This window comes from Mus caroli, chromosome 8 (genome assembly GCF_900094665.2).
Source record: "Mus caroli chromosome 8, CAROLI_EIJ_v1.1, whole genome shotgun sequence".
In the NCBI taxonomy this organism is placed as follows: Eukaryota; Metazoa; Chordata; class Mammalia; order Rodentia; family Muridae; genus Mus; species Mus caroli.
Genome location: NC_034577.1, coordinates 114,072,307 through 114,099,335, shown reverse-complemented (window position 1 = coordinate 114,099,335; position 27,029 = coordinate 114,072,307). Strand labels below are relative to the sequence as shown.

At 44.8% G+C, this 27,029-nt stretch overlaps 1 protein-coding gene and 1 long non-coding RNA gene across 3 annotated transcripts in view; one reads left to right on the top strand and one right to left on the bottom strand.

The window, feature by feature from the left end:
• Ankrd11 (ankyrin repeat domain 11) overlaps window positions 1-27,029 on the top strand; it is a 150,327-nt gene that overhangs the window by 93,763 nt on the left and 29,535 nt on the right. For both annotated transcript variants that reach the window (XM_021171028.2, XM_029480582.1), the window contains exon 3: window positions 24,584-24,728. In XM_021171028.2, coding sequence (XP_021026687.1) covers window positions 24,642-24,728 — 87 coding nt within the window. In that variant the 5' untranslated portion in view covers window positions 24,584-24,641. The remainder of the gene's footprint in view (window positions 1-24,583; window positions 24,729-27,029) is intronic.
• On the bottom strand, window positions 22,506-26,410 carry LOC110300758. The gene is made up of 3 exons (XR_002378621.2): window positions 26,353-26,410; window positions 25,979-26,111; window positions 22,506-22,965 (listed from the first exon to the last, which is right to left on the bottom strand). It is a non-coding gene; the product is annotated as an uncharacterized LOC110300758 (long non-coding RNA).

Below are 27,029 nucleotides of genomic sequence, written 5' to 3'. Positions count from 1 at the left end.
TGTAGACCAGGCTGGCCTCGAACTCAGAAATCCGCCTGCCTCTGCCTCCCGAGTGCTGGGATTAAAGGCGAGCGCCACCACGCCCAGCGCAGTATCCTTTCTTAACAACTGTGTTAACAGGTCTTTCTGAGAACACCAAGGGAGGGAAGGGGAGGGAGGGAGAGGGAGGTTGGGCGAGGGGAGCAAGTGCCTTCTCTGAACAATGCTTGCAGAGCTCATATGCCCTCCCAGCAGGGAGCAGGGTCCCGGGGCTTGTGTGCTGTGGTGTTGAGCTCTTCCCCCGGCCACACCAAGGACAGGGCCGGTGTAAGGCAGTGCTTGGTCCGTGGAGGATGCGGGAGAGATCTGTGTCGTGTTCATAGAGGCAGTTTTTCAGTTTTCTTTTCTTTGAAATTCGAGGTAAGGAAGAAAGGGAGGATTTTTAGATTCTGGGCCAAGAGGCTGTTTTTAGCACTTAGTGTAAAGCTTATTGCATGTAAGTTTTAATTTTTAAAGATGTTTATCTTGGAGTAGTTGAGTGAATAAAAGTGTAGATTTCAGCTGCACATTCAGTTTGTTATTTAGGGGTACAACCTGAGATGAGCCCTCCCTTGCTTGTGCAAACTTTGGACTCATGACTACTACCAGAAGCCAACCTTGTCTCAGTAGTTTGCTGCTCTGTCCTCCTCTTAGCCAGGGCAGTGGTGACTCTTTGTTGGCAAATACAAAGACGTTGTTGAGTTTGGATATCTTGGTCCTGTTGGGTGGTGTATCCTGATAGATGCTGTTGACCGTTCGTCATTAATAGTAGATTCCTGGGTTGGTGCTCTGTATCTCTAATGTCAGCACTGAGGCTGGGGGAGGAGACTGAGAATGGGAGAGCAGCCTGGGTTGTTCCCGTGAGTGTGACTAGGTCCTTCCTGTTGTCATCTTTGTGTTCAGCTGCCGTGACAGACCAGGCTCTGACTCTTCCTTTGAGTCTCTGCAGAGACAGAAGGGCTCTTTCTGCTTACGTTACACTAGTATATAAAGTAAGATGTAAATCATATACTCTTCCTTAACCTCCCATTTCTGTTTAATGCACCCCCCCAATATGCCATAAATAAAAAGAAACCATGAGAAACAAGATTTAAAAAACAAAAAAACCACAAACCAACCACTCTTATCCCTGTGAAAGAAGCAAAGAAGGATGCCCATGCTTTGTTAGTTCAGTACCATGGTGACATGTACCAGTGTCCAGAAGGCATGCTTGGGAGTCTGCTGTACTCAAGACTGCCAGCACGCACCTAGACAGAGCCTATTAGTGCCCAGCTGGTTAATTTGGTAGATTTGTACCAAATGGTCATAGGGCTTTGTTCCTGAGAAATGGAGCAGGTAAGACATTGCTTTCCCTTTGTCAGTCACTTGTGCTTGCTAAGAATCTGTCTGTAAGCATGAGTGCAGTTGTGTGGTCTTGGCTTGGGGGAAGAGAGAGAGCTGTATGTGGAATAACCTAGAAGGAATAAGGGCTTGTTTTGTTCCCCTTCTTGTGTCTGTTGAGCCACTTTCATAGCGGTGCTAGCAGCTTTAGACATTAAGGATCCTCTTTTCATTTTAATTTATCTTTTAAATGAGCCTGTCTCTGTCCCTCATATTTAAACAGACACCCCGATAGCTTCAGAAAAGATGTACTCACCATGGCCATCTGCTGCTGGCAGTCTCCATGGGCTGCTCTTGGGAAGGTATATTTTTGGTCTGGATGTTTAGCTCCCATGATTCTGACCTTTATGCTTTGGGCAGTGAAGGGTATGGAGTGCTGAGCCCAGTGTCTTGACAAACTGCCCGTCGTGCTACCCTGTGCTGGTTTAATATGTCAGGGAGACAAACACGTGACAAAAAGCACCGCACCGAAGGGGTTGTTTTGGCCCACAGTTCAGTGGTGCATTTAGAAGCAGAGTGTGCAGTGGGTGGGTCGTATTTGATTTGAGAAGTTCAGGGTCAGTTGACTGTGAGCATCCTGTATGCCATTCTATATTTACCCAGTCTTCCTGATTTTATCCAGTCTGCTGGATATTTAGAGCATCCTGTTGTGATTTAACTCCGCCCATAGCATAGACTGACTTCCACCCTGTGGTCTTTCTGCTCTAACCTCCTCATTGCAGAGATGACAGGTATGAGCCTGGCTCGTTGTGTGACACTCTGGTGTACTTGGGAGGTGGGGACAAGAGGATTCCTGCCTGCTTGAGGCCAACTTAGGCTTTATAGTGATAGTGGCAATAATTTTCATTTTCCTGTTAGCAGATGATACTGATCATTTGTCATGAACCTATCTGGAGAAATGCAGGCTCAGCTATTTATCTTCTTTCCTGAGGCATCTTGCCTGTGGTATCATTTGTCCATTTTTAGAAACCCGGGTATCAAGCCGGGGAGCTGAAGTGCTTACTATACAAGTGTGCGCACCAGTGGATGGGCCTGCTTCACCCTCTAGAACCCTTACTCAGGACGTGCTGACAGGGATTCCCCAAGACAGGCTTGCCAGCTAGTCAGATTGGCAAACTCAAGTTCAGAGAGAGATCCTACCACAATAAATAAAGTAGAGAACAGATCAAGGAACACAGTCACTGTCAACCTCTGGACTCAACAGGACCTAAAAATGGTGTTTGACAATATGGGTGAGGGAAAGGTCTACAAACAGAAAGGAGTTTCCTTTGCATTTTAAAGAAAGGCCTAGAACCAAAATACATCATACTCAGTGTTAAAAGATGATTTAAAATAAAATTATTTCAATTATTGTTGTTTTTGAGAAAGAGTCTCACTGTATAGCTCTGCCTGCCCCAGTCTCCAGGGTCCTGGGATGAAAGGCCCACTGTGCCCACACTTGAGGTTTTTGATGTTGTTGTTGTTGTTGTTTTAAGTTAAAAGAACAAAGAATGCTTTTTCCTCCCCATTAGTCATAGACCAGTTCTCAGTCTCTCTTGTTCTTAGATCTTTATTTCTCTATATTTTAGCAAGATAGGGGAAATCAATAGCGATAAGACACAAGACATCACCAACTCTCCTCCCCCTCTCCCATTCTGCACTTAGTTCCTCCTCCTCCTGTCAGTTCTTTTAGAAGTTGTAGAGTTAGTATGTGGTCAGGCATTAGTGATAATCTGTTCCCCATGTTTTGAACCCTGTCATTACTGGTCAGATCATTTCATCTATGCCAGTGGGTCAGTTGTATTGTTTCCCAATCCATTTAGAAGTTTGTGGTAGAGGTTGTCTCACTTGATCATTTTCTGGAAATATTGTAATGTCTGTCCCATGACTGTGGCTCTTAATTTTTTCTGCTGAGGCTCTTTGATTTTCATTATGTGCATAAATGCTTAGAAATGTTTTATTTCCCATGAAAGGAATTTTATGTGGCATTCTATGGGTTCCTTTTTATCCTTTGAGGTATTTTTGTCTTGAAACTTACTCAGCATGAGTTACAGTGTCCACCCAGCACAGTGCTTACTTGAATTATCTGTCTGTCTTCATCCACCTCCAGACAGTGCTCCACACTCACTCAGCCTAGTGACTGTTTACAGTTTTAATACTTAAAAGTGGATTTCTTAGCCTGCTTATCTTTTTTTTTTCAGTGCTACCAGGCACTAGAGAATTTAGAAGCAGACATTTTTCTCATGTTTCTGGAAATTAGGAAGTCCAAATTTAGCAGTAGAGCTGTTTCCACCTGTTTGTCCATGCTGGAAGGCTAGAAGGATCACTCACACTCGACTTTGGCCTTTTTGATCTGAAGGCTTCATATCCCAGCACTGAATTAGGACAGGGGCCAGGTGTATACTCAGACAAAAATATGTTTGTCTCTGCAGTCTCTTGTGTTTGTTCACTCATATGTTCACGTTCATTTGGAGACAAGGTATGTATGTATGTAGCCAAGGTTCACCTGAAACTAATGGAGGTCTTTTTCTTCTCTTTTATTTCCCACCTCCTGCCCCTGCCTGAGACACGGTTTCTCTGTGTAGCCCCGACTGTCCTGGAACTCAAAACCAGGCTGACCTCAAACTCATAAAGATCCCACTGCCTCTGCCTCCTGAATGCTGGGATTAAAGGCGTGTGCCACTGCCACACAGTTCTTTTATTCCTTTTTAAAGATTATTTTCCTGCCTACAAATTTGGAAGTTGTATACTTGAGTTATTGGGATTTGCCTACATTGTTCAGTGATGTTGTTAAAGCACTGAGGCAGATTTAAGCATGGACTGCAGATGATGGTTCAGCAATCCCTTCAGACTTACCTGAATAACTTCTTGTCCCTTTTCTTTTTAGACAGACACATGGGAGTCAGCAAGGTGTATGCTGACAGCAGTGGCCTCCAGTGGGTGATGGTGTGTGCATTGTTTCAGCTCCAGGTCTTTCATTTGTAATGAGGAAATAATGCCATCTGTTCAGATGAGGCTACTTAGAGGCTCTGAATAAAATAACATACAAAATAAAGCGCCATGTAAATGTAATTTGAAATGGATCATTAAGCCTCAGTCATTGACCTAAAGGGCTTGGGAAGCTGTCATTAATTATAGTTGCCACTGTATGCTGTGCACTCACAGTATTCTGCTTGCTTTCCACAGAGCACAGACTTATAACCTTCCTAAAGGTTTGGAACACAGTGATCTCACATCCTCCCTCTCCCCAATGTTTTCCCCACCCCAAGTTTGTAGATAAAAAGACAGACGTGTTAATTTTCTTGTTCACTATTTTGGCCATTGAATGATAGCTCATCTGTGCCCCCTGTGAAGGGCTAGTGGAGCTAAAATGTATGTTTACAGGCTCTCCCTGGGCTGTGTGTTGCTCTCCTTGGGCTGTGTGCTGCTCTCCCTGGGCTGTGTGTTGCTCTCCCTGGGCCGTGTGCTGCTCTCCCTGGGCTGTGTGTGTGCTGCAGATTTGGAGGTTTTCCACTCAGTGCAGCAGTACAACAGCCTGTAGTTTCCAGAGTGCCTGTATTGCCTCCCTTTTGTTAGTTTACCACATTTAGTTGAAGAGAAGGGAATCCTGTATTGCTAGCAAAGCATAGTGCAAGCCAGAACAAATGCAGAGAAGACTGTGGAGACATTTCAGCGCAGGTTTCTTTTAACTAGAAACTGTGGATCCTTCAGAATGCACTTTGACCTTTGTCTGTGATGGGAGTTTGTGGTTATGAATGCTTCTCTGGCACTCACTGATGAGAAATTGCTGCAGCTCCGTATTTTCTGATTAGAGTGAAATTCCACAATCTTTCCAAGTTGAGAGATGCTTTCATATTTACCTTTTCTCTCCAATCAACCATAATCTTTCTGTTTTATTCTCTTGTACTCTTAGGCATATATGTGTGTGTGTGTGTGTATATAAAATCTGTGGAATATATTACTTATTAAAATTATTTCCCCCTCTGAAATAATTTGCCAAAAGTGCAGTGTACATAGCTGGATCTTTGAAACAGTGTCTATTACTTTAGGGGCTCATAGATATCATTTGCACATAGGCTGTAAACCTTTGAGGCACTTGGTAGGAAGGAGCCCTGTTTGTTTTTTCCTCTTCTCTCACTTCCCATTTGGGGATGACTCACTGCAGAAAGACACTATGAGTGTGTTAGTCAGGGTTCTCTAAAGCCACAGAATTTATGCAATGTCTCTATATTTAAGGAAATTATTAGAATGACTTACAGTCTGGGCAACTGTGAACGGGAAGTCCAAGAATCTGGTAGGTTCCAGTAGTGCTAAGTATTAGCAAGCAAGCAAATAGGCCCACTTTCATCCATTGTCCCTATGGAGGCTTCCAGTAGAAGGCATGGCCCAGACAGATTAAAGCTTCATACCATCGTGTTCTGTCGGGGGCTGGCCTTGAATATAGGAGAGTCAAGGGAATTAAATCTCCTGGGCCTAAACTTTTCATGGACACTGCACTTCAAGATCTGGATCAGGAGTATGTGTCATCCCATGTCAACAGTCCAGGTCATAAGCCCGTGTCTTACAGCCTCAAGATCTGGATCACAGGTGTGCCCTCGATTTCTGGATTGTAATTCATTCCAGATATAGTCAAGGTGACAACCAGGAATAGCCATCACAATGAGTAAATAAAATTTTTGTTTTTCTTGTTTGAGTTTTGTTTCTTTTGTTGTGATAAAGTACCCCGATAAAAGCAACTTGGAGGGCAAAGATTTATTTAGTACATCACTACAGTCCATCAGAGAACTGGCTGTACTACCTGCATCTGCTGCATACCTGCTGTTGGCTCAGCTGTTCTCCAGGAAGTGTGTCTCTCAGGCTACAGAGTGCTCGCTCCTCTTGCAGTCCCCAGCACCCACATCTGACAGCTCACAGCTGCCTGTAACTACAGCTCCAGGACACTCAGCACCTTCTTTTGGCTTCCTTGGGTATCCACATACATGTGCACATATACAGCAGACACAGAGACACACTTTATTGTTGTTGCCTTTAAATACCAGTATACTCATCGGCCAAAAATTAATCTAGACAATTCTTGTTGATCCTGTCTTCCCAGGGGACTCTTGCTTGTGTTAGCTGACAAAACTAACCAGCAAATTCTGTCTTTTCTCAGTTTGTTAACATGAAATTGTATGTTTCTTGGAATAGTATTAATTTTGGTTATAATGAATAATGTATCTGTTCAGACCAATAAATGTACTTTACAGCATGTTTAATTTTGTCTTAAGGATATCAGTTCAGGGTGAGTGAGAAGGCTCAGCAGAGAGCCTTTGCCACTTCAGCCTCACATCTAGTGTTGAATTCTAAAACCTACACGATGAAAGTAGATGACTTGTGGCCTGGAGTTGTCTTCTCACCACCAGCACACATGGGGTCCCACTCCCTGTCTGTCAAATAAAGGTGTAGAGGCCATCAAGTGTTCTTAGTGTCAGCTTGTGCTTGAGGGTTTATCGGCCTAGTTTCTGGGTGAAGCCTGAAGCATGTGATAGAAGTATAATAAAAGCATTCTTAGCATTGTGGGGTGAGAGAAGAGAAAGATAGTAAGATAGGTGAGTATTACCATGAGGAAGTGGTCACAGGGACGGCTCCTGTCTGCGTGCAGTCATTTCTGCACCCTTTGCATGCTTCCCTATTTCCAGGGACTTCACATTTTTACAGCCCCTTCCCACAAAGCAGAAGAAATGATAGAAATAGATTTTTAATTCCAAACCATGATTGGTTGCTCTGCTTTCCCAGAAACCTAATCGTTTTCTGCTGGACCCTTTGCTTAGGCAACGCCCTGCCTTTTCTTTGCAGTTGTTGCTCGATTGTGTAGACTTAGCTGTCAGCAACTCTCTTGAACCATAGCCCAGCTTCTGAAAGCTTGAAAGGCTCTGAAGGAAGGAAGGAAGGAAGGAAGGAAGGAAGGAAGGAAGGAAGGAAGGAAGGAAGGAAGGAACTGTGTGGGGGAGGCCAGGGAAGAGCAAACTGTTGAGCCTGGGCCCAGGAAGCCCTCCAGGTGGATGACTTGTCAGGGTTGGCCATTTCTTGCCTGTAACATGCCACTATAGGATTATGGGTCCACTGTGTTATGATTTGTAGGTGTGTCCTTATGCAGATGACTTGGCATATGTGGGGCTGCAGACTGCATTTGCCTTCATGCTATTGCTCTGCTGAACAATGATGTCTAGAGAAAGAGTGTAGGCTGGAGAGAGGAGGGGATGGGTGGTGATCTTTACTTTACTCTGGAAATCTTTTTTATTTTAATGCCATTATCTTCTATTTGCAGCTTTCAGAAATCAGCTGGTGTCACTGCACATATGCTTAGAACTGTTGCTATAACGACAAGCCTGGCAGCCCACACAGTCCTTCTGGAAGGCCTGGGTGCTGCTTGTAGCATCTGTTCACAGGAGGACACACATCCCTCTGACCTGGGAGGATCTGTCATTTGCTGTGTTTCTTAAAGCATCTGCTTTCTTGTGCTGTGATTGCCTGCTTACTTCACCTAGTCAAGATGCCGAGCTGTGTGCTTAGTGCGCTGAGAAGTAGAACCTTGAGACTGTCTGTTTCCACTCCTCTGCTTCCCACACTTGCAGCAGAAGCAGGGCCATTTGTTAGTTGGTGCCGTCCAGCCATCGGTGGAAAACTGGATTTGAGCCCTTTACCATGGAAACCTCAAATTTAGGAGCAATATTTCATATAAACAACATTTTCTTCAAGTTGCTTGACTATGGGTTATAACTCCTTGGTTATATGTATTAAAGAAATTTGGTGTCATTTCTGTATTATAACTATCTTCATCTGTATATACAGTAATAAAATTATAATCTATATGAAATTGGATTTGAAAAGTAAATTGTTCTTTCCATGTGTCATTTGGCTGTCATCTAGCAACTCCCACTTGACTACATACAAACTGATTTTTTAAAACTGTTAGTTGTGAACTCCCTGAGTATTGGGTAAGCGCTCTGGGTCCATCCTGAAAGGCTTTGCATTTGTGGGTATCTTCTCTTAAAAAAATCTCAGGGTTGGCCCCTCCCTCCCCCTGCCCCCATCTCTGTGTAGCCCTGGCCATCCTTAAACTCACTATGCAGACCAAAGCTGGCCTGGAACTCAGACACCCACCTGCCTCTCCCTCTTTAGTGTTGGGAATAAAGTCATGTGCTGCCATATCCAGCTTTTGGTATCCTATATAATTTGGGTGTTTTCAGAACTCTGGACTCTGATTTACCCTTCATTTTAGTTATTTTTACCGTGGAGAGAGCTTCACTTGAATTTGTAACTCTTATTTAAAATTGTTCACTATCGTTTTCTCGGTCACATTCCACTGACTCTGTTTGCAGAGTTCCCTTTCCTGTTGATTAGCCTAACACCTTCTGTCTTCAGGTTTTACAGTGTTCCTGAGGCTGCCTTAGAACTCTGTAGCCCAGGATGTTTCCAGAATGGCTGTGGTGCTCTTATCTCACCCTCTTGAGTGCTGGGATTACAAGCTTCCTATTTTTTGGTAAATTTATAGCAAAAGGCATTTGTTCTGGTCTGAAGTGGAAAAACCAGGCATGGTGGTGTGTCAAAACAGTCTCACTGACAGGGCAGTGTAGCTGAGTAAGTTCCAGGTTCATTGAAAGATGTCGTAAGAATAAGGTGGAGAGCAGTAGAGGAATACACTGGAAGTAAGTTGGATTCTGATCGCCACACGTGTGTGCGCACACACACACACACAACACACACACCAGAAGTGCACAGATATACCATTCATTTGTAGTAACAAAACTTGTGAAGAAACAGTTGTTAGTTAACAAGAGAATGGGTAATTTTCAGACATTATACATCTCACCACAGTTATTACAAAGCACCCATAGTTAAGTCTGTACAATATGTAGCCTTTGAACGATGAGAGTCAAAGTAGGAAAACTGGTTTAGGGGAGAAGAAACAATAGTAGATGAGTGTGTGTGCTGAGCCCCAGCCATGTGTTAGCTCTTACCGGTTGTACATTAGAGGGGTTTGAGTGCTCAGTAGTTAAGAGCACTTGCTGTACAATCATGACGATTTGATTGGCTCTAAAAACCATGCAGAAAGCTGAGACTTGCTGTAACCTGCAGCAGTGTAGGGACAGAGGAGGATGGCTGGGACTTGCTGTCCTCTAGCCCAGGCCCAGGTTCAATGAGAGCCCCTGTTTAGCAGAATACGATAAAGCGGCGCATCCATTTCATATCCTTTTTCTGGTGGTAGTGGGGAGCATGCCCATTCTATAAATTGTGATCCCTTAGAGAACTCTTTTGAGTGTCTCGGCAAGTGTTCAGTATAGGCCAGAACCCTGAAGAAGTAGTGCCCACGAAGCTGTGATGTCCACGAAGGAATGGCCTGGCTAGTGAGAGCAAGAGCAGGCAGGCACAGAAAGCAAGCCTCTGCCTCTGTGTTTTTTATACCGGCTGCCAGCAGAAGGTGTGGCCCAGATTAAAGGTGCATCTTCCCACCTCAAAGGTCTGGATTAGAAGTAGGTTTTCCCACATCAAATGATTGAGTTAGGTGGGGAAAATCCTTCACATTCCAGATGTAGTCAGGTTGATAACCAAGAAATAGCTGTCACAGTTCTTTTGTGGAAATCACAAGATAGAATTCCTTCAGGTACCCTCTAGATTTCTGAAATAGTTGTAAAAATCGACACTTTTATACTTACAAGTATCACGTGGTTTTGGCACCTCGGGCTTTGGAATTTGTTTGCCTCGGATGTTTTGGTTCTTAGTGTGGCATTGGACTGTGGCGTGTGAAGGAGCTTCCAGTAGGCAGAGATGAAGTGTGTGGCTATTGTACATGCTGAGGCCTCCAGTCCTGGTTCTGGCTACTGGATGTGGGTATGCCAGTTTTCTTCTGGGAGTCTCATTTCTCTCTATGAAGTAGTTCTATCCACATCATCTGGGGAAAAAAATGTAAGCATAAAACATTGTACAAGTAATATATGGTTAATGCATTTGAAACCACAGAACTTATTTTCTATAATCAAATCAGATTATATGAACCGATATGTTTAGTGAAAATACAGAAATTCTTATAAGCCTGTCTTTGTAAAAGTCACATTCTTGGGTCTGTATTCATTTCTAGCCTAGTGTTCTTAACTTCTTTCCAAAACCAAACTGCTAAAGTGTGAGAACACTCCTTGAAGATGCAGCCCTGTCTGCCTGACTTCACTACAGCAATCTGGTATATGCGGCAACCCACAGAACCCACCGTCTTCTTTAGAATCTAATGTGTTGTAGTGAGTCCTTGTGTGCTGTTGCTGAGCCGTTGCCATGGGTGATTCAGTTTTTGACCATGCTAGAAGTGACTGGGGAGACTGGATCAGCATAGAAACAAGGCTTCTGTGTGGAATAAGAAGTAAAAGTTACCTCAGGACAGACATTTTAACTTCCCCTTCTGTCTTGGAGCCTGAATGAAGTTGAGGCCGGCAGTCCAGCAGCATCAGTAACTCACACACTAGGATCGGCTCCCGTCTTACTCCTGTCTGAGAGACTGCTGGAAAGCTCACTGATGAGCACCACACAAGGTAGGGATGTGATTCTGATCCCAGAGAGAACCAGACATTCCTGACAGCAAAACAGCCATTGTGTTTGAAAACACGGGCCGAGGTTCACACGGGCAGGTTAACAGAATGACATTCTTCATGTGATGATGGGTATATGCCGTCCAGCATTTTCTGTTCTGATAATTGACTTTTGAAAAAGCTTCTTTCTTCATAATTGCCAAAATTGGAAGCAGCCAAGATTCAGCAGGTGAATGGATAAACAGTGATGTGGCCAGACAATAGAATATTATTTCATTGCTAAAAACAAACCAGCTTTAATCACAGAGGAACCATACCTGTGCATTACAAAGCTAAAGAAACCCATCTTGGGGGCCCTGATGCCATGACTCTGCAGTTAAGTGCACTTGTGATGGAAACTGATGACCCACATTGGATCTCCAGTACCCATAGTAGAAGGAAAGAACTAACTTCTGACCCCTACGTGTGTGGAGTGGCATGTGTGTACGCCTCCAACATAAACACAAGAAGTTCACAAAGAAAAATGTTCTCTCTCTCTCTCTCTCTCTTTCTCCTTCCTCTCTTTCTCTCTCCTTCCTTCCTTCCTTCCTTAAAGAAAGAAAGCTGTCTTGAAAAGGCAACATGATGTAGGGTTCTAGTTCTGTGAATCCCGAGAAAAGCAAAACTGGTCCATGGCTGCCAGGCCAGGAGGACGCAGAGCAGATGGCCAGACCACAGAGGATGTTTAGAGCAGTGAAACTGGATTATATGGTGTGTTGTAATAGTAGATATAAATGACTGCATTTCAAAATTACAGAACGTTTAGCACTCAGTGTGAACCTGTTGTAAATAATGAACACTGGGCATTAGCAGTGACAGCTGGACCATGTAGAGGCTGTGTACCTTTGAGGTAAAGGTATGTGACAACTCTCTTTTGTATTCAATATTCCTGGAAACTTAAGGCTGCTCTAACTAATGGATGGTTAATATGCTAAAAATAATACTGAACTAAAGCCCAGCAACAACTAGAGTTTGGACAACTCCACCATGGTGCGTGGCCCTTTATCTTTGTGAAACAGACCCCAGCTGACCTGGTAGTGTCGTGTGGGAATCGGCCAGGGATTCTGTTCTAGACAACATCATGCTCAGACTTTTTAGAACCCGTTGTGTAAACAAAACAGTGCTAGAGTTCTGCCGTAGACGATGAGGGTAGGGAGAAGCTGGGGCTTCTTCAGCAGTTACGTTGTTTCTAAGCAAGCAGGGAAGGCGGCACTCTTCTCTATTGTATAGCACACACTCCACCAGCAAAGCAGCAAGAACAAAGCCAGGTGTCCTGACCACTAGTGGCTAAGGCCTCCATGTTGGGTCATCGCCTCCGGGAGCACTGTGCTCAGACCTGAACCCAGCCATGACTCTTCTGTTTGCCTGCCTGCCTGCCATGTTTTCTGCACCACAACCTCTCCAGAGTCATTATACTTCGTGGTTTATGGAGCACCTCTTTATTATGTGTCACTCCAAGAGACCATGGTCCTGCCTTTCTATAAAGATTAAAAGTCGGGCTAGAGAGATGGCTCAGTGGTTAAAAGTACTAGCTGCTGGACTGGAGAGATGACTCAGTCGTTAAGGGCACTGACTGCCCTCCCAGAGGTCCTGAATTCAATTCCCAGCAACCACATGGTGGCTCACAACCATCTGTAATGGGATCCAGTGCCCTCTTCTGCTGGGTCTGGAGACAGTGACAGTGCACTGACATACATTAAATAAATAAAAAAACACCGGCTGCTGCTCCATGCCCTGGAGGTCCTGAGCTCCATGCCCAGCACCACTTGTTGGCTCGCAGCAGTGGGATGTGGCGCCCTCTTCTGTCATGCAGGCATACATGCAGACAGAGTGCTCTTATGCATAAATAAATAAACAAGTTAGAGATAAGGAAGCCTGTAAGGCTGCTCACTCCTGGAAAGCACACACCATTATTGTCCCAGGGCTGTCCGTGGAGCAGAATGACATACTCTGAGACTCAGACATACGTTCTCCACTAGAGAGCTGTCCAGCCTTCCTTTCCAGTGTCTAAACCAGAGAGGCTGTGACGTGTAGGAGGAGGTGCCTTAGGTAAGTCATAGGTCAGGAAGCGTGACACTGTCGTTTTTTTTCTGTGAATTGTCACAGTACAAAATTTATAAACAAATTTGATTAGAAAAAGGAATCTTCTTAGAAGTGGCACTAAGAGTGCACTCTGTTTTCTGTTACTAAACAAGGACAATGCCAAGCGGCTTTGTAGGGAGGGGCTTTCAAGGCTTCTGCTCCTGGGTCCACCCTGGAACGTCCAGACCTTAGCATGCCAGGATTCCTAAACAACAAATCAAGCTCTGAGACTGATAACCCCAGCTGAGGCTGCCCTCTCTTCTGTACCTTGTCATTCCTAAGTTTACCATATCAGGGCTCTAAAGGGCATTCATTTGCTTAATGTCACATGACATACTTAGAAGTTTCAGAATAATAATTGTAATGCAACCAGGAGCACTACCATTCCTGCAAAGAGAAATTTGTGCTCTTGTGAGCTCACGCACGCACATGCGTACATACGTACATGTGCCGGTTTAGGGTTTTTTCCCCCTCTTCTTATCTCATAGCATGTGAGAGTTGGTTCATTCCTTTGTATTCATGGAGAGAAGAGGGAGGTGTGAACTGCCTGTAAGGGCGTGGTTGGGATAGCTGCTTTAATGGTTGTGAGCATTGTCATAGGTCGGTTGTGAGCATTGTCATAGGTCTTGCTCAGGAGTACAGCTGAGTGCAGTGCTGTGCCCACGCTGCTAGTCTCACAGGGGCATGGTTTCGTGTGTGTGTGTGTGTGTGTGTGTGTGTGTGTGTGTGTGTGTTCATTCAGATGCATCTAGAGGCCTAAGGGAAACATTGGGTATTACTCCAGCACAGCCCACCCTTTTCTTCCTTTTTAAAGAAAGGTCTCTCATTGACCTGGAACTGAACAAGTCAACTAGACTGACTAGCTAACAAGCCCCAGAAACCTTTGCATCCCTGTTTGCTTGTCTGTCTGTCTGTCTGAGCACATACCATGAGGATCAACCCCAAATCTTGGTGCTCAGAGGACAAGCACTTTGTTGACCGAGCTTTCTTCCCAGGAGCTCAAGTAGGGCAGGGTCCTGGAAGCAGAAGCTGATGGCCAGACTGTGGAGGATGCTGTCTTCCTTCTCATAGCTTCTTCCACCTGCTTTCTTAGAGAACCCAGTGTGGTCTGGGCTCTCCCTCAAAGGGCTGGGGCCTTCACTTTCTATCACTAATTAAGAAAATGCTATATATACAACCGGATTTTATAGAGGCATTTTCTCAGTTTAAGTTCTCTCTAGCTGGTGTCAAGTTGAAATTAAACTAACCAGCACATCTGTGTTCCTATCCCCTCACTGGATTGCTTTTACTTTTTGTTTTTCACTGTGCTTACAGGTCTGCTCTCTGACCCTGGCTCTGGACATGGTCTGCCTTGTTCACACTTTATCTTTTCACCCTTACACCAAGTATTCCATAGAGCAGTAGGTTGAAAATGTCAGTGAGCATATTTTCTTTTTTTTTTTTTTTTTTTTTTTTTTAGGTTCTGCTTTGGGTGTCATATCTAATTAAGAATTTTCCTTACCTCCAGTTTTCCTCGGAGAAAAGGATTCTCCTTTTACATTTTTTATTTTGTTTTGTTTTTTGAGACAGGATTTCTCTGTGTAGCCCTGGCTGTCCTGGAACTCACTCTGTAGACCAGGCTGGCCTCAAACTCAGAAATTCTCCTGCCTCTGCCTCCCGAGTGCTGGGATTAAAGGCGTGCGCTACCACACCCGGCTACATTTTTTTTTTTTTTTTAAATTTCAGCACTTGTGAAACCAAGGCAGAAAGATTGTAGGTTTGACACTAGTCTAAGGTACATTGCAAACCTTGCCCCAGAAAACCAACTAATCAGACAAAAAAGTCTTCCTGCACTTAAATCTTGTGTTTTCATTTTGGTTGGACCCTTTTTTTTCTGCTCCCCTGGTACTGATAGGTATGTAGAAACAGTGGGATTTTTCTGCCTTGGACTTGTATCCTACTGTCCTGCTGAACTGTTATTTCCAGGACTTTTTGATGGATTCGTTGTGATTTTTTTCTCTACACAGGCAGTTGAGTTGTCTGTAAATAGTATTTTTTAATTGTTCTTCGTGTATACTGTTCAGCGTAGTATTGTCTTCGGCAGTGCGATGGAGGAGGGGATGGGGAGATGGAGGAGGAGGATGTCTGCTGCCTCACCAACTGCAGAAAGAAGCTAGTTAGCTCTCACCAGTGGTGGTTGTCCTTGAAAGTGTTCCACAGAGAGTCTAGGCTACTCTTAGGGCTATTTTGCTGGGGGTTTCTTCGTGAACACTGACTCTTGTCAGGTGAGTTTCTGTATGGATTTTACTGTTATGTGGCTTTTGTTCTATAGCAAATGGGTTACAGAGACAGGCTGTGGGGAGCTTCCCTCTTATGTCTGGGTTTCCTGTTACTGAAGTAGTCCTCCACATCTCTGAGTAACTCAGACTATGGACCGCACCTGTCTTTCCCAATTTGCTGCTTCCCTTGGTATTAGAGACATTACCCCATGGTGCATCTGTCCTCAGAATTCCATAGTGCTCAGGAGTAGTGTTCTGCCCGAGTTTTCCCCTGCGCACGACCTTGATGTCCTTGTTGATGTGTTTGTAGGCAGTGAGTTAAAGGGTGGCTGTGAAGTGATGTCTTCCTTAGGACAGTCTGTCCTTTGCCTTCAGCGTAGTGGGGCTTCAGATCCACTGCCTCCTTCCAGCCTGTCCCCTTCTCAGTTCCAGGTGCTCCTTGCTCCAGTGCTATCTGCTGACTCACTCACTGCCCTTGGTCTGTTTTCCATGCTTTCCTGAGATTACTATTTTTAGTCATTGCATCACACCTTTAACACACATGCCTGTATTTCTGTCTTTTCACATAATCTTTTCAGATTCTTTCTGCTCTTCTTTTTATTCCCCAGTCCTCCCCAGCTCTTTGCAGAGCTGTCTTTCTGTCTTATCAAGGGTGAAAGGTACCTGTTTTGTTCCACAGTCACAGTGGCCCATTGCATGCTTTGTACAGGTTTGACTCACTGAATGTCATGCAGTCTTGAACTGGGCTCATATTGTTTCCATGTGACTGTGGTTCCCAGTACAAACACAAGGTAACCAGCACAGGCACGGGGGTGGGGGTGGGGGTGGGGGCGCAGGTCTGGCTGCAGGTCAGTACCCTCAGTTCCTCTACTCTCAGGCGTCCAGTATGCTGTGCACCACCTTCCAGCACTCCATAGTTCCTGTTGTTTCATGCAGCTAGCCAGCTTTTTATCATGTTTGCTAATTAAGTGAAACACAGTTCTATAAAGTGAAAACCTTTTATTTTTCCACTCCAAACACGTGCATAACCTTTGTTTTAGCAATCATTATAACCCAGTCCGAGACCACTGCCTCAGCTGCCATTCCCCTAAAACACTGGGCTTAGTTCAGAAGTCATCTCAGTAGGTTTTTTCCTCAACTTCATTCCAAGATTAATTTCATATTTCCTTTGTTTTCTTGCTGTTTAGTATTCTCTGATAACTTTGTGGTAGTATGGCACCAGTTTGGACCTTTTATTATTGTTTTGTTTCAAAACAGGGTTTCATTATGTAGTTCTGGTGTCGTAGAACTTGCTCTGTAGACCAGACTGGTCCCCAAATCAGAGATCTGCCAGCCTCAGCCTCCCAAGCACTGGGATGAAAGGTGAACTCCATTTGGAGCTTTGATGACCACTGAGCATTGTTTCTTGATTTCCATTTTTATTCTCTTGTTAGTGAAATTGAGAAGTTCCAGCTATGCTCTTATTTCTTTTTTGGTTTTTCGAGACAGGGTTTCTCTGTGTAGTCGTGGCTGTCCTGGAACTCACTCTGTAGCCCAGGCTGGCCTCGAACTCAGAAATCCACCTGCCTCTGCCTCCCAAGTGCTGGTGTTGGCCGTGTTTATATGTGGTCTTGTTATTTTACTGATTTTCGGGGACTCCATATATTCCACATAAGAGCTTTTTTGTCAGTTACATGTATAGAAAATAATATTTTCCATTTTTCAAAATGATCTCAGAACAGTCTTTTGGATCGGAATTTTCATATTTTATTTAGTAGGTATTCCTTATATAGTAGTTAAAAGAGTTTAAGTTGGGGAGACTGTTTTTGATATTGTTCTCTCTTAATATAGTTGTACTCTTGATGTTTCTCTCTCTCCTTTGTTTGGCATAGATTGTGTATGAGATGTGAGGTGGAAGCCAGGTTCCATTTGCATGGAGGTATTCAATTTGCTGTTGCTACAGAGGGTTAGGGCCATCTTTCCCTAGCTTCTCAAAGTCTTTCTTAGTCCTGTGTGAGCACTAGCATGGCCTTAGCTCTTTCTCTTTTCTGTCTTCCTCATTTTGGTTAGTTATGTCCAGCGTCATACTGTGGTTAATCATTTTTCCAAAGTTCTTATTTTTTCTTTAATTTTAGGAATAGTCATTTCTGTAATTTAAAAGTCTCCTCAAATTGCAGCTGTTCCCTTCCCTCTACTGTCTAAAGGCTAGGAATATAGGTATGCACCGCCATCCTTGGAGGTTAAAAAAAAACTCTATATGCGTGTTTTCTTCTCAAGTGAAACCACTTTCTGTTTTGCAGTTCTTTGGAGGCCTAGGTGGTGGTGATAGCCAGACTTGGTTGTTTTATAGGCTCCTTGATGTTCACTACTTTCTCACAGCCAGGGAGACCCCAGAGAGCTTAGTTTATATGGGGAGATCTATTAAATTATTTAGTCTACTTGAAGATAGTAAAGTATTACACTTGAATAGTAAAGGATCTTTATTTTCAAATTAATTACTTTACAAAATATCAGTAATAAAATTGTAGTGAAAAAGTGGCATTGCTTTCTGCATCTGTAGTCTCTGGCTGGCTGGGGTGGATAGGGCCTGCTTTTGATGTAACTGTTTTGCTAGAGGTACGAAGAAAGCCTGGCTCATTACAGACACACAGAGCAGTAATGAGGCTCACAGGATTGCCATGTCTTCCTTGGCAGTGACTGGTGTGAAGCCTACACTCAGCCTCTTAAGTTTGCTCCTGCCCAGTGTGCAAAGTGTTAGCATTGTGAGCTTGGTTATCTTGAAGATTTTAGTCCACTGAGTTGTGCGGATTTCTTATTCTACAGTGGTTAAAAACAGCCACTGTGATTCTACCTTAATCACAGCATGGTCCCTTTAAGTTGGGAGACACTGTCATTTGCAGAGAGAAGACCACGTTTCCAGAGTTTATTATTGGCAACAACTACAATCCGTTTTCATTGAAATAATTGTCTCCTATTACTTTTGACAAAATACTATTGACTCTTTGTGTCTGTGGTTTCACATGTATAGGAAAAAAAAGTATAAAAATAAAATGGGCCAGACACTGAGCACACAACAACTGTACAGCACATAACGACTGTACAGCATGGCTGTGTTGTTAGGTACCAGAGTTATCCAGATGTGGCAGGAAGAGTGGGACAAGGCTCTTCAGATACTGTGCTGTCGCTGCAGCACCAAGGATCTGCTCTCTGCAGGGACCTAGGAACCAAGCCTCAAGTCACCGAGGAATGTCTGTGACTGCTAGATGTCTACTTCTTACTAATTTTAAGTAAAACTTGAGTTCCATGAAAAAGAATCCAGTTCAACTGTCCGCTCACAGTGAGATGCTTTTCCTGATGCAGAATTCACTGTGCTGTATAACAGGGGTGCTTCATGCATGTCTCCGTTTCTCAGTGAGTATTTAAGACTAAGGGCTTTAATCAGATTGGCCTGTAGGCATGTCTGTGGGACATTTGATTACTGCCCACCCCGATGTGACCAGTTCTGTCTTTAGGCAGAATGTCCTATACTGCATCAGAAAGCCAATTAAGCAGAAGCTATGAGCAAGTCAGAGCCATGGTCCTCCCTGGGAGTGATTCTCAGGCTTTGGGTCTCAACCCCTTTGACAAACCTCTATCTCCAAAAGTACTTACATTACAACTCATAACAATAGCAAAATTACAGTTCTGCAGTAGCAATGCCAATAATTTTATGGTTGGATGTCACCACAGCAGGAGGAGCTGTTTTACAGGGTCATACCAGGAAGGTTGAGAGCCACTGTCTCCTGCCTGAGTTTGTCGTGCTTTCATTTGGTGATTGCTTTTCCTGAGTCCTCTTGAGTCATAGTACATACCATAGCAACAGAAAAACCAGAAGTGAGTGTGAAAGCCTCATCTCCCAGTACACTGTCACTACCATGGGATGCACAGCACACTGAGCACCTTAACAGTACGGAGAAAAGATGTCAATCTCACAGACCCTGAAAAGGTAAAATGGTCAAATTTTGACTATTGTCAAAACTGTAAGAACTGCTGTAGCAGATTCCTAAAGGCCAGAGAGGCTGCACAGTGGTCCTGATGGCAGTTGCCATGACGACAGCCCGACAGAGGCCATGGAGATAGGAGATAGCTCTGCTTAGTGCACGCTAGAGACCCCCAGTTTTATCCTGTAACAAGAAAGCAAATGGAGATGTTAGCTGCGCTCAGGAAAATGAAATGGCTCTGAAAGCATAATTACAAATAATTTTTAAATATCACAATTAAAAAAACCGTTTATTAGGCTTGTGTGTGTGTGTGTGTGTGTGTGTGTGTGTGTGTGTGTGTGTGTGTGTGAGTGAATGTTTTGCCCACATGTATGTGTGTATACCTTTTGTGCCTAGCACCTGCAGAAGTCAGAAAGCGTCTGGGATCCCTTACAACATGAGTTATAGATGATTGTGAGCCACCATATGGGTGCTAAGAATTGAACCTAGTCTCCCTGCAAGAGCAGCAAGTGCGCTTAACCACGTAACTGCCTCTCCAGCCCAGTGTTGCAAGATAATAACCTCTTGATCCTTCCCCTTCATACATGAATGTACAATGTGTCATGCAGACACAGGGATCAGGCTGGATCTGATCCTGGGGCTACTAGAATCTGGGGACCTATATTAGTAAAACTTAAAAAGATAGAGACAGGGGCCCACAGTAGTTTTTGCATTCATGAAAATGTTTATTCATTGATAAGTCTCTGTGGTTGTGTAGCATATTGAACATTTCAGTCTTGACTCCCCCACCCCCACCCCACCCCCCAATTCTGTAAAAATAGCTTATTAACTTTTCTCATGTCTGTGAGAATTCCAGTGTAATCGGGTCTCCCTGTACAGAGAACCTGGCTCCTGCAAGTGTTTTGGCTGTGGCTCATTCCTCCTTTGTAGGCCCAGTCGGACAGTCCTATTTGTTGATGTTCTGTTGTCTGTATTAGAGGGTGACTTTCCAATACTCAGGTGCTTTCCTATCATTTGTTAATTTTGTTGTTGACAGTTCTATGTGTAGCCCTAACTGTCCTGAAACTTGTTCTGTAGACTGGACTTGCTTCGAACTCAGAGGGATCCTCCTGCTTCTGCCTCTGGAGCACTGGTATTAAATGTGCACACCATCGCGGCCAGGCTCGGTTGTTAATTGATGAATTTTGTAGCTTCTCACTGACTGCTAGACTGTGCACGTGGACTTGTTTCTACTTCTTGCTTTTTTTATGGCTCTTCTCTTGTGTCTGTGATCCCAGGGATTCCTAGGCATGAGCATCATTTTGGAGTTTGATGCCCTGAGTTTTCTGCACTCTGCCCTGGCTTTGTGTGCCCCTGAAGAGCTCTGCTTTTTTGTATGGCTGCAGCTCCTATGAATAAGGTATTCAGAATGGCTGACAGCCTATCTATCTATCCTTGGCTGATGGTGGATGTAGATATAGTCCTGGGTACCGGATTTAGACCCGTTATGTCTGGGCTTGCTTCCAAGACAGTGGGCTTGGCCAGAGCCTCCCCTGTCTTGTGCCCATGGGTACCCAGCCCCATGAGAACTTCCACGGGCTGTGCTTTGTTCACTTTGTCACAAACCACTAGTTGGGGGTGAGGGGGTCTTTTTCTGTCAGAAAGCCACGTACAGTTTTGTGGTTTCTGTCGTTGTTTCAGGGGAAGTAACTGCAATAGTAGGCTGATGACAGAGGGCGTCTTTGCCTTTCACGGGCCAGAATGGAAGGATGCCCTGTGCTGCATCTTGTCAGCCTGGATCGGTGACAGGGGTGGTGGGGTGCTGCTCTGTTCTCTGATGCTGTTACTGCGGAGCTGTAGTAGAGGACCTGCCTAACTTCGCTAAGCTCGGGTTTGTTCTTTAGCACTTAAGTGAGTGCTGGGCCTGGTGACACACACCTTTCATCCCATCACTTAGGAGGCAGAGGCAGGCGGATCTCCATGAGTTGTTCTGCATAGTGAATTCCAAGTTAGCCTGGCTATTTAGTGAGACAACCAAAAAATCTCACCAAAACTATTTAACCCAAGCTGGCTCAATCTCAAAATGATCTGCCTGCTGTCCTGGATTTGCTTTGTAAATCTGACTAGCCTTGAACTCAGAGACTTGCTTGCCTCTGCTTCCCAAGTGCTAGGATTAAAGGCCACCAGGCCAAACCAAGACATCTCACTTTTATAGTCAAAAATGCAGAGTAGAGAAACCATAGCTGCAAGTAAGATCAGAGATTTTGTGCCTGCCTCAGCCAGAATGGAGAAACCACAGCTGCATGTGAGAACAGAGGTGCCATGCTTGGCCTCAGGCACTGTAGTAACTTGGATGGGGGCACCTGTTCCAGGATGGCCTGGCCTGTCGTCGTTTTTACTTCAAAGTAAAATTGGGTTTTTGTTGTTTGAGAGAGGGTCACTTGGGAAAAGGAGTCGCATTGCCTCCATCAGATTGGTGTGGGCATGTCTGTGGGGCCATTGTCTTGACTAATGCTTAATGTGGAAAGGCTTGGCCCACTGTGGGCAGTGCCACCCCTGGGTTATATATAAGAAAGCAAGTTAAGCAAGCCATGGAAGAAGTGTTCCTTCCTGGTTTCTGCACTTGAGGTCTGCTTAGCAGCCCGCGATGATGGACTGTGAAGTATGAGATGAAATAAGCTGTTGGCCTGGGTTTGGACCACTTTATTGGGTTCTGTTATCTACCACCCTTCCAACCCCTCAGCACTAAGTAGGAGAGAAAGGTTAGAGGGAAGGGGACATAGACTATTTCATGACTACTAGGGGCATTGGGTTCCTTGGGGCAAGTCCAGTTTACACAGACAGGCTATCTCCAACCAACATATCCGCAAATGCTGAAAGCAGCAGCAGAAGGAGTGGCCACAGCCATGGCCTCCTCCACAGAGTCCCCAGAATGCAGACGATATCACGCCCCGCCCAGAGCAGGAGGCAGCCTAGCTGTGGACAATTTGAAGCAGCCCCATACCCCACGCCTAGATTAAAACACAAACATACATAACATAACCTGGTTTTTAACAAAACCAGATTCTCACCACAAAGCTCTTTTCCTCTCCAAGCTGCTTTTGATTAGAATGTTTATCACAGCAACAAAAAAAACAAGTAGGGCAGTCTCTTCAGCCCCGGCTCATTGCCATGTGGCCTTATACTGGCCCCAGAGAAGGGAGTCTCCTCCTACCTCAGCATCCTTAATGTTGCTATTCTGGGCAAGGACCAGAGCGCCTGCCTGCCTGCCTGCTCCAAATAATGCTCTTAGGCCAGTTAAACACTGAGAAAACTACCTGGGAGTGTTTATCATTTATTACAGAAAAGTAAGATAAGATCATGGGGTTGTACGAAAGAGTTTGTGGGTGGGGGGTGCACAGGAGTGAATGTGCAGCTGTGCATGTGGAGGCTAAAGCAGGACAGGGGTGCCCCAGCACTGTTCACTGTTGTGTTGCCTTTAGACAGGGCGTCTCACTCAACATCTTTGGCTCGGCTTTGTAGCCAGGGATCCCTCAGGGTCTCCTGTCTCACAGCTCCATCCCGTCCCTCATGCTGGGCGGCAGCTTGCACAGCCTGACTTTTACCTGGTGCTGGAGATTCACACGCAGCTCCTCAGACTTGCAGAGCTCATGCTCTGCCCCACTGAGCCATCTTTCCAGTTCCCGGAGCCTTGAGGTTTAGAAGCAGTTCTTCCTACACCGGTAGATCAAGCATGAGTGAAGACAGGGAGAGCTAGGACGAGGCTGTAGGCCCACATGTGTCTGTCAGTCAGAAAGGGCTTTGACTATATAAGGGAAGATCGTCCAAAACACTGCTTGTGCCTTGGCTGGCTGAGAAAAGGGTTTTATTTTGTTGTATTGTGTTACTGTTGTTTTTGTAATACTTGGACTTTCACATGCTACTTAAACTTTGTGTTAAACACTGCTTTTTAAATTTTTTTATTTTTATTTTATTTTAGTTTAGTTTTTGGTTTTTTGAGACAGGGTTTCTCTGTATAGCCCTGGCTGTCCTGGAACTCACTTTGTAGACCAGGCTGGCCTCGAACTTAGAAATCCCCCTGCCTCTGCCTCCCAAGTGCTGGGATTAAAGGCGTGCATCACCATGCCCGGCTGCTTTTTTAATTTTGACATAAGGTTTTATTACCCTGTCGGGACAGGCCTTGAACTTATGATCCTCCTGCCTCAGTTTCCACATAGCACTCCCTCGTTCTCTCGATTTCCCTCTCTCGCTCTCCCTCTCCATCCCCTCCCCGTTCCTGTCAGAGTAACTGAAACCTGTGGTAGGGCAAAGCATGGAACAGACAAAACCAGAATGAAGCCCGAGAGAGAAAGTGGTCTCTTCCACGTTGGATGGTTGCCAGGCCCAGCAGAGGAGGAAGGCAGGACAGAACAATCAGGATCAGCTGGTTTGAAGAACCTCTGAGGAGGGACTCTGGCTGCTCGGTGTCTGTCTCTCCTGAGTAGTTAGTTGCAAGGCAGGGTCTGTGGCTTGTGCATGATGAGATGGTAGTTGGCTTGCATAAGCTCTTGGCTATCTCTACAATTAGGTCTCTGTCCAGCAAGCCTTTCAGGATGTCAAGTTAATAAATTAGTTAGATTGTAAAGTATGCGGTTAATGCAGCATGCCTCTTAAGGTATTTTCAGAAACAAGTCAGAACCTTGAGCCCAAATGAAGAATCTGGGTCTATGGACATGAAGTGGGTCCTGAAGCAGCCTGCACATCCTCAAGGGACTCCTTCATAGTCATCATATACCCGTGTCTACCACTCATGTTTCATGAGGGAATTTTATAGAGTTAACCAGATACTCACTGCTCTATTTAAAGTAGAGTATTTCTCACCCTACTTTCTACATAGGGGTATGAAGAGCAAGAGAATTTTGAAGTTGGTGAGTGAATGTTAGAAGCTAAGCTGGTGGAAGTGATATGATCTCTTGGAATTAAAGGATCAGGACATTTCATTCACTGCTCTGGGTATTCACCTGACCTTGCTTGTGAGGATGACTCTATGCAGAGGAAGAACCGAGTTCTAGGCCCCCTCAGACCCATCCCGTTGTGATTTAGAGGGGGTCTATGTCATGTGTCCAGGTATCGGGCACTGGTGGCTGGTCCCCAGAATGGACTTTGAGGATCCTCACAGGTCATTCCTTTCTTCTCCCTGGCTCAGCCCCTACCCAGAATGAGGCTATTGACCTCAGGTCCAAGCAACTGCACATCTTGGTTGGTCAGTCTGTGTGGTTCCCTATGAAGTTGGGCAGGTTTTATGTTTTGGGTACAATGGCTTTAACCTTCTCTATCTTTTCTTTTGAAACAGACAGTTGATGATGAAGCAATAGCAGCATAAATGAAGATCAAGTAGGGGGAGGAGAACGATGCCCAAGGGTGGGTGTTCTAAAACACCACAGCAAGAAGACTTTGCTCTCAGCAACGACATGGTGGAGAAACAAACTGGGAAAAAGGTAACCTGAGCTTGCCCTAACCTCCCCTTGCCTCTCCTGGGTCATTAAGATCAGGGTGAGATCTAAAGACGGTGCTTACACCTTGTACTTACAGAGCCAGATCATTATTCTGACCTTGGCTGGCTTTGTGAGGCCTTTGCTACCAGGAGTGTCCAGTTCGCTTGTGATTGGGTATGCAAGGATCCATTCATTCACTGAACAGGCCCTACTTAATTAAGTTTGTCATAGACTTGTATATAAAATTCACCCTTCTGTGTCCTCAGAACCCTAAGATATAGTGTCATGTTTTCAATGAAAGACAGTTAACTGTGTGTCACAGTTATACTGACTGTAAAATACTGCTTAGACATTTGCTTTCAAATGCTGTTAATTCAAAACAATAATAGATTTGGGTGGTGGTGGCAAAGCAGAATAAAAGAATAATAAGATTATATAATGTAACTCTAAATTGCCATAGTTAGTCAGTGCTGTTGACATCAGATTCTGGGGTACAGAACTTCCTGGCCTAAAGGAAAGATTCCAAAGTCAAGAAGTTAGAACTGGACAGATCAGAGTAAGGCTTTGCCTTAAAATATGAGTTTAGTTGCTTGTTTATGTTTGCATGACTATTTCCAAGCCCATGAGTTGTGCTGGGACTGGGTTTCTTGCTGTGGTATAACAGCATCTGAGCCAGTGAGATGAAGTCTGACACACCCTCAGAACCGATCTCATGTTTGTTTGTTGTTGTTTTGTTTGGTTTTGGATTTTCGAGACAGGGTTTCTCTGTGTTGCCCTGGCTGTCCTGGAACTCACTCTGTAGACCAGGCTAGCCTCGAACTCAGAAATCCGCCTGCCTCTGCTTTCCAAGTGCTGGGATTAAAGGTGTGCGGCACCGCCACCACCACCACCACCACCACCACCACCACCACCACCACCCCGGTTTGACCTCATGTTTTTATAAGGTGGTTTTCCTCAAGTTTTATTGCTGTCATTTCTGGTCAGTCCTCCTGATTGTCTTGACACCTGTTAGGCTGTGTCTGTGAGAGGATCCCAGCTCTGGTTTGCTGTCAGTGAGCCTTCATTTTGATTCTTTCTGCATGTTGCTAATACTCCCCCTGCAATCACTAGCAAGTGCTGTGCTATACATGCAGACTCTGCTCATTCGGTTCACCGTGAAGTGGTCTGTGGACATGACATACGTAGCTGCTGTTTAAAGAGAACAGACAGAGGGGCCTCTGGGACCCTTGGATATCCGTGTAGCATGAACTTACTTTTGGGGACAGTTTCACAGTGAATAGATGCAAAGGCATGGTTTTCAGGTATATTCATAGAAGTTTCCATGCAACAAAGTCAGGTAGTTATAGAGCAGGAACAAGGGGAAAGGCTGCACTGTCGTTTCCTAGACTTTAAAAAAAAAGACTCTCACTAGGCTGGCTTCAGAAGCATCACATCCTGCTGAGTCTGTGGGCATTCAGGTCAGAGAAGCACCCTACTCCCGCTGCCTTGTGTTGGAGCCTTGCTCAGACACAGCCATTCCTGTCTTAGTGCAGCTCCTGCCTACTCTTTCCCCCAGCTGTGTGACAGTGTGGAGCATCTTGCACTTAACTACCCAAGTCTCCCCCTCCGTCCCCGGAGTTTTCCTCACTGCCTTCCCAGACTTCAGTTTAGATGCTCTCCATCCTGGCTGACTGCTGCTCTTGTCTGTTAAAGAATTCTCCAGAGAGCTCCAACTCCCAGAGAGAGAGGGAGGGAGGGGTGGGGGATGGGAGAGAAGGTCCTGCCGTTTGGCTACACTGACAAAGCTGAACAAGCTCTTCCCAGAATTAGTTCTTCAGTGTGGGTCCCAGAAGTTGTCATGAAAGAAGCGGTGCCTTTCAGGTGTATGTCACATGGCTTGACAGGAATGGGTAAAAGGGCAAGAAAGTTTTAAGTAGGGATCCAGGAGACAGGCTGGTCTCTAGAGAGTAGCAGGCTACAGTGAGCCATGATGAAAGCTCTAGAGGTTGGGTTATATCAGCCTCCTAGCAACACCCTCATTCCTGACATTCCTGGTGTTCCAGGTCCAGGAACATGGGCATGTTTCGGGTTGGTTAGGGTTGTTGGTAACTCTGGAGAAGACATAAGTCGTAATGAGCTGAGTTATTCCTGAGACCACAGGACCTGGGCTATGTACTAACTGTGTGTGGTGTACATGAATTTGATTTAAGGTGTGTGTGTGTGTGTTCCAGCAAGGTACCCCTGACTTAATTTGGGTTTGTTTGATTGCTTGCTTAAATCTGGCCTTTTCTGGAGCTTGACAGGACCGTGAAATTGCTGTGTGAC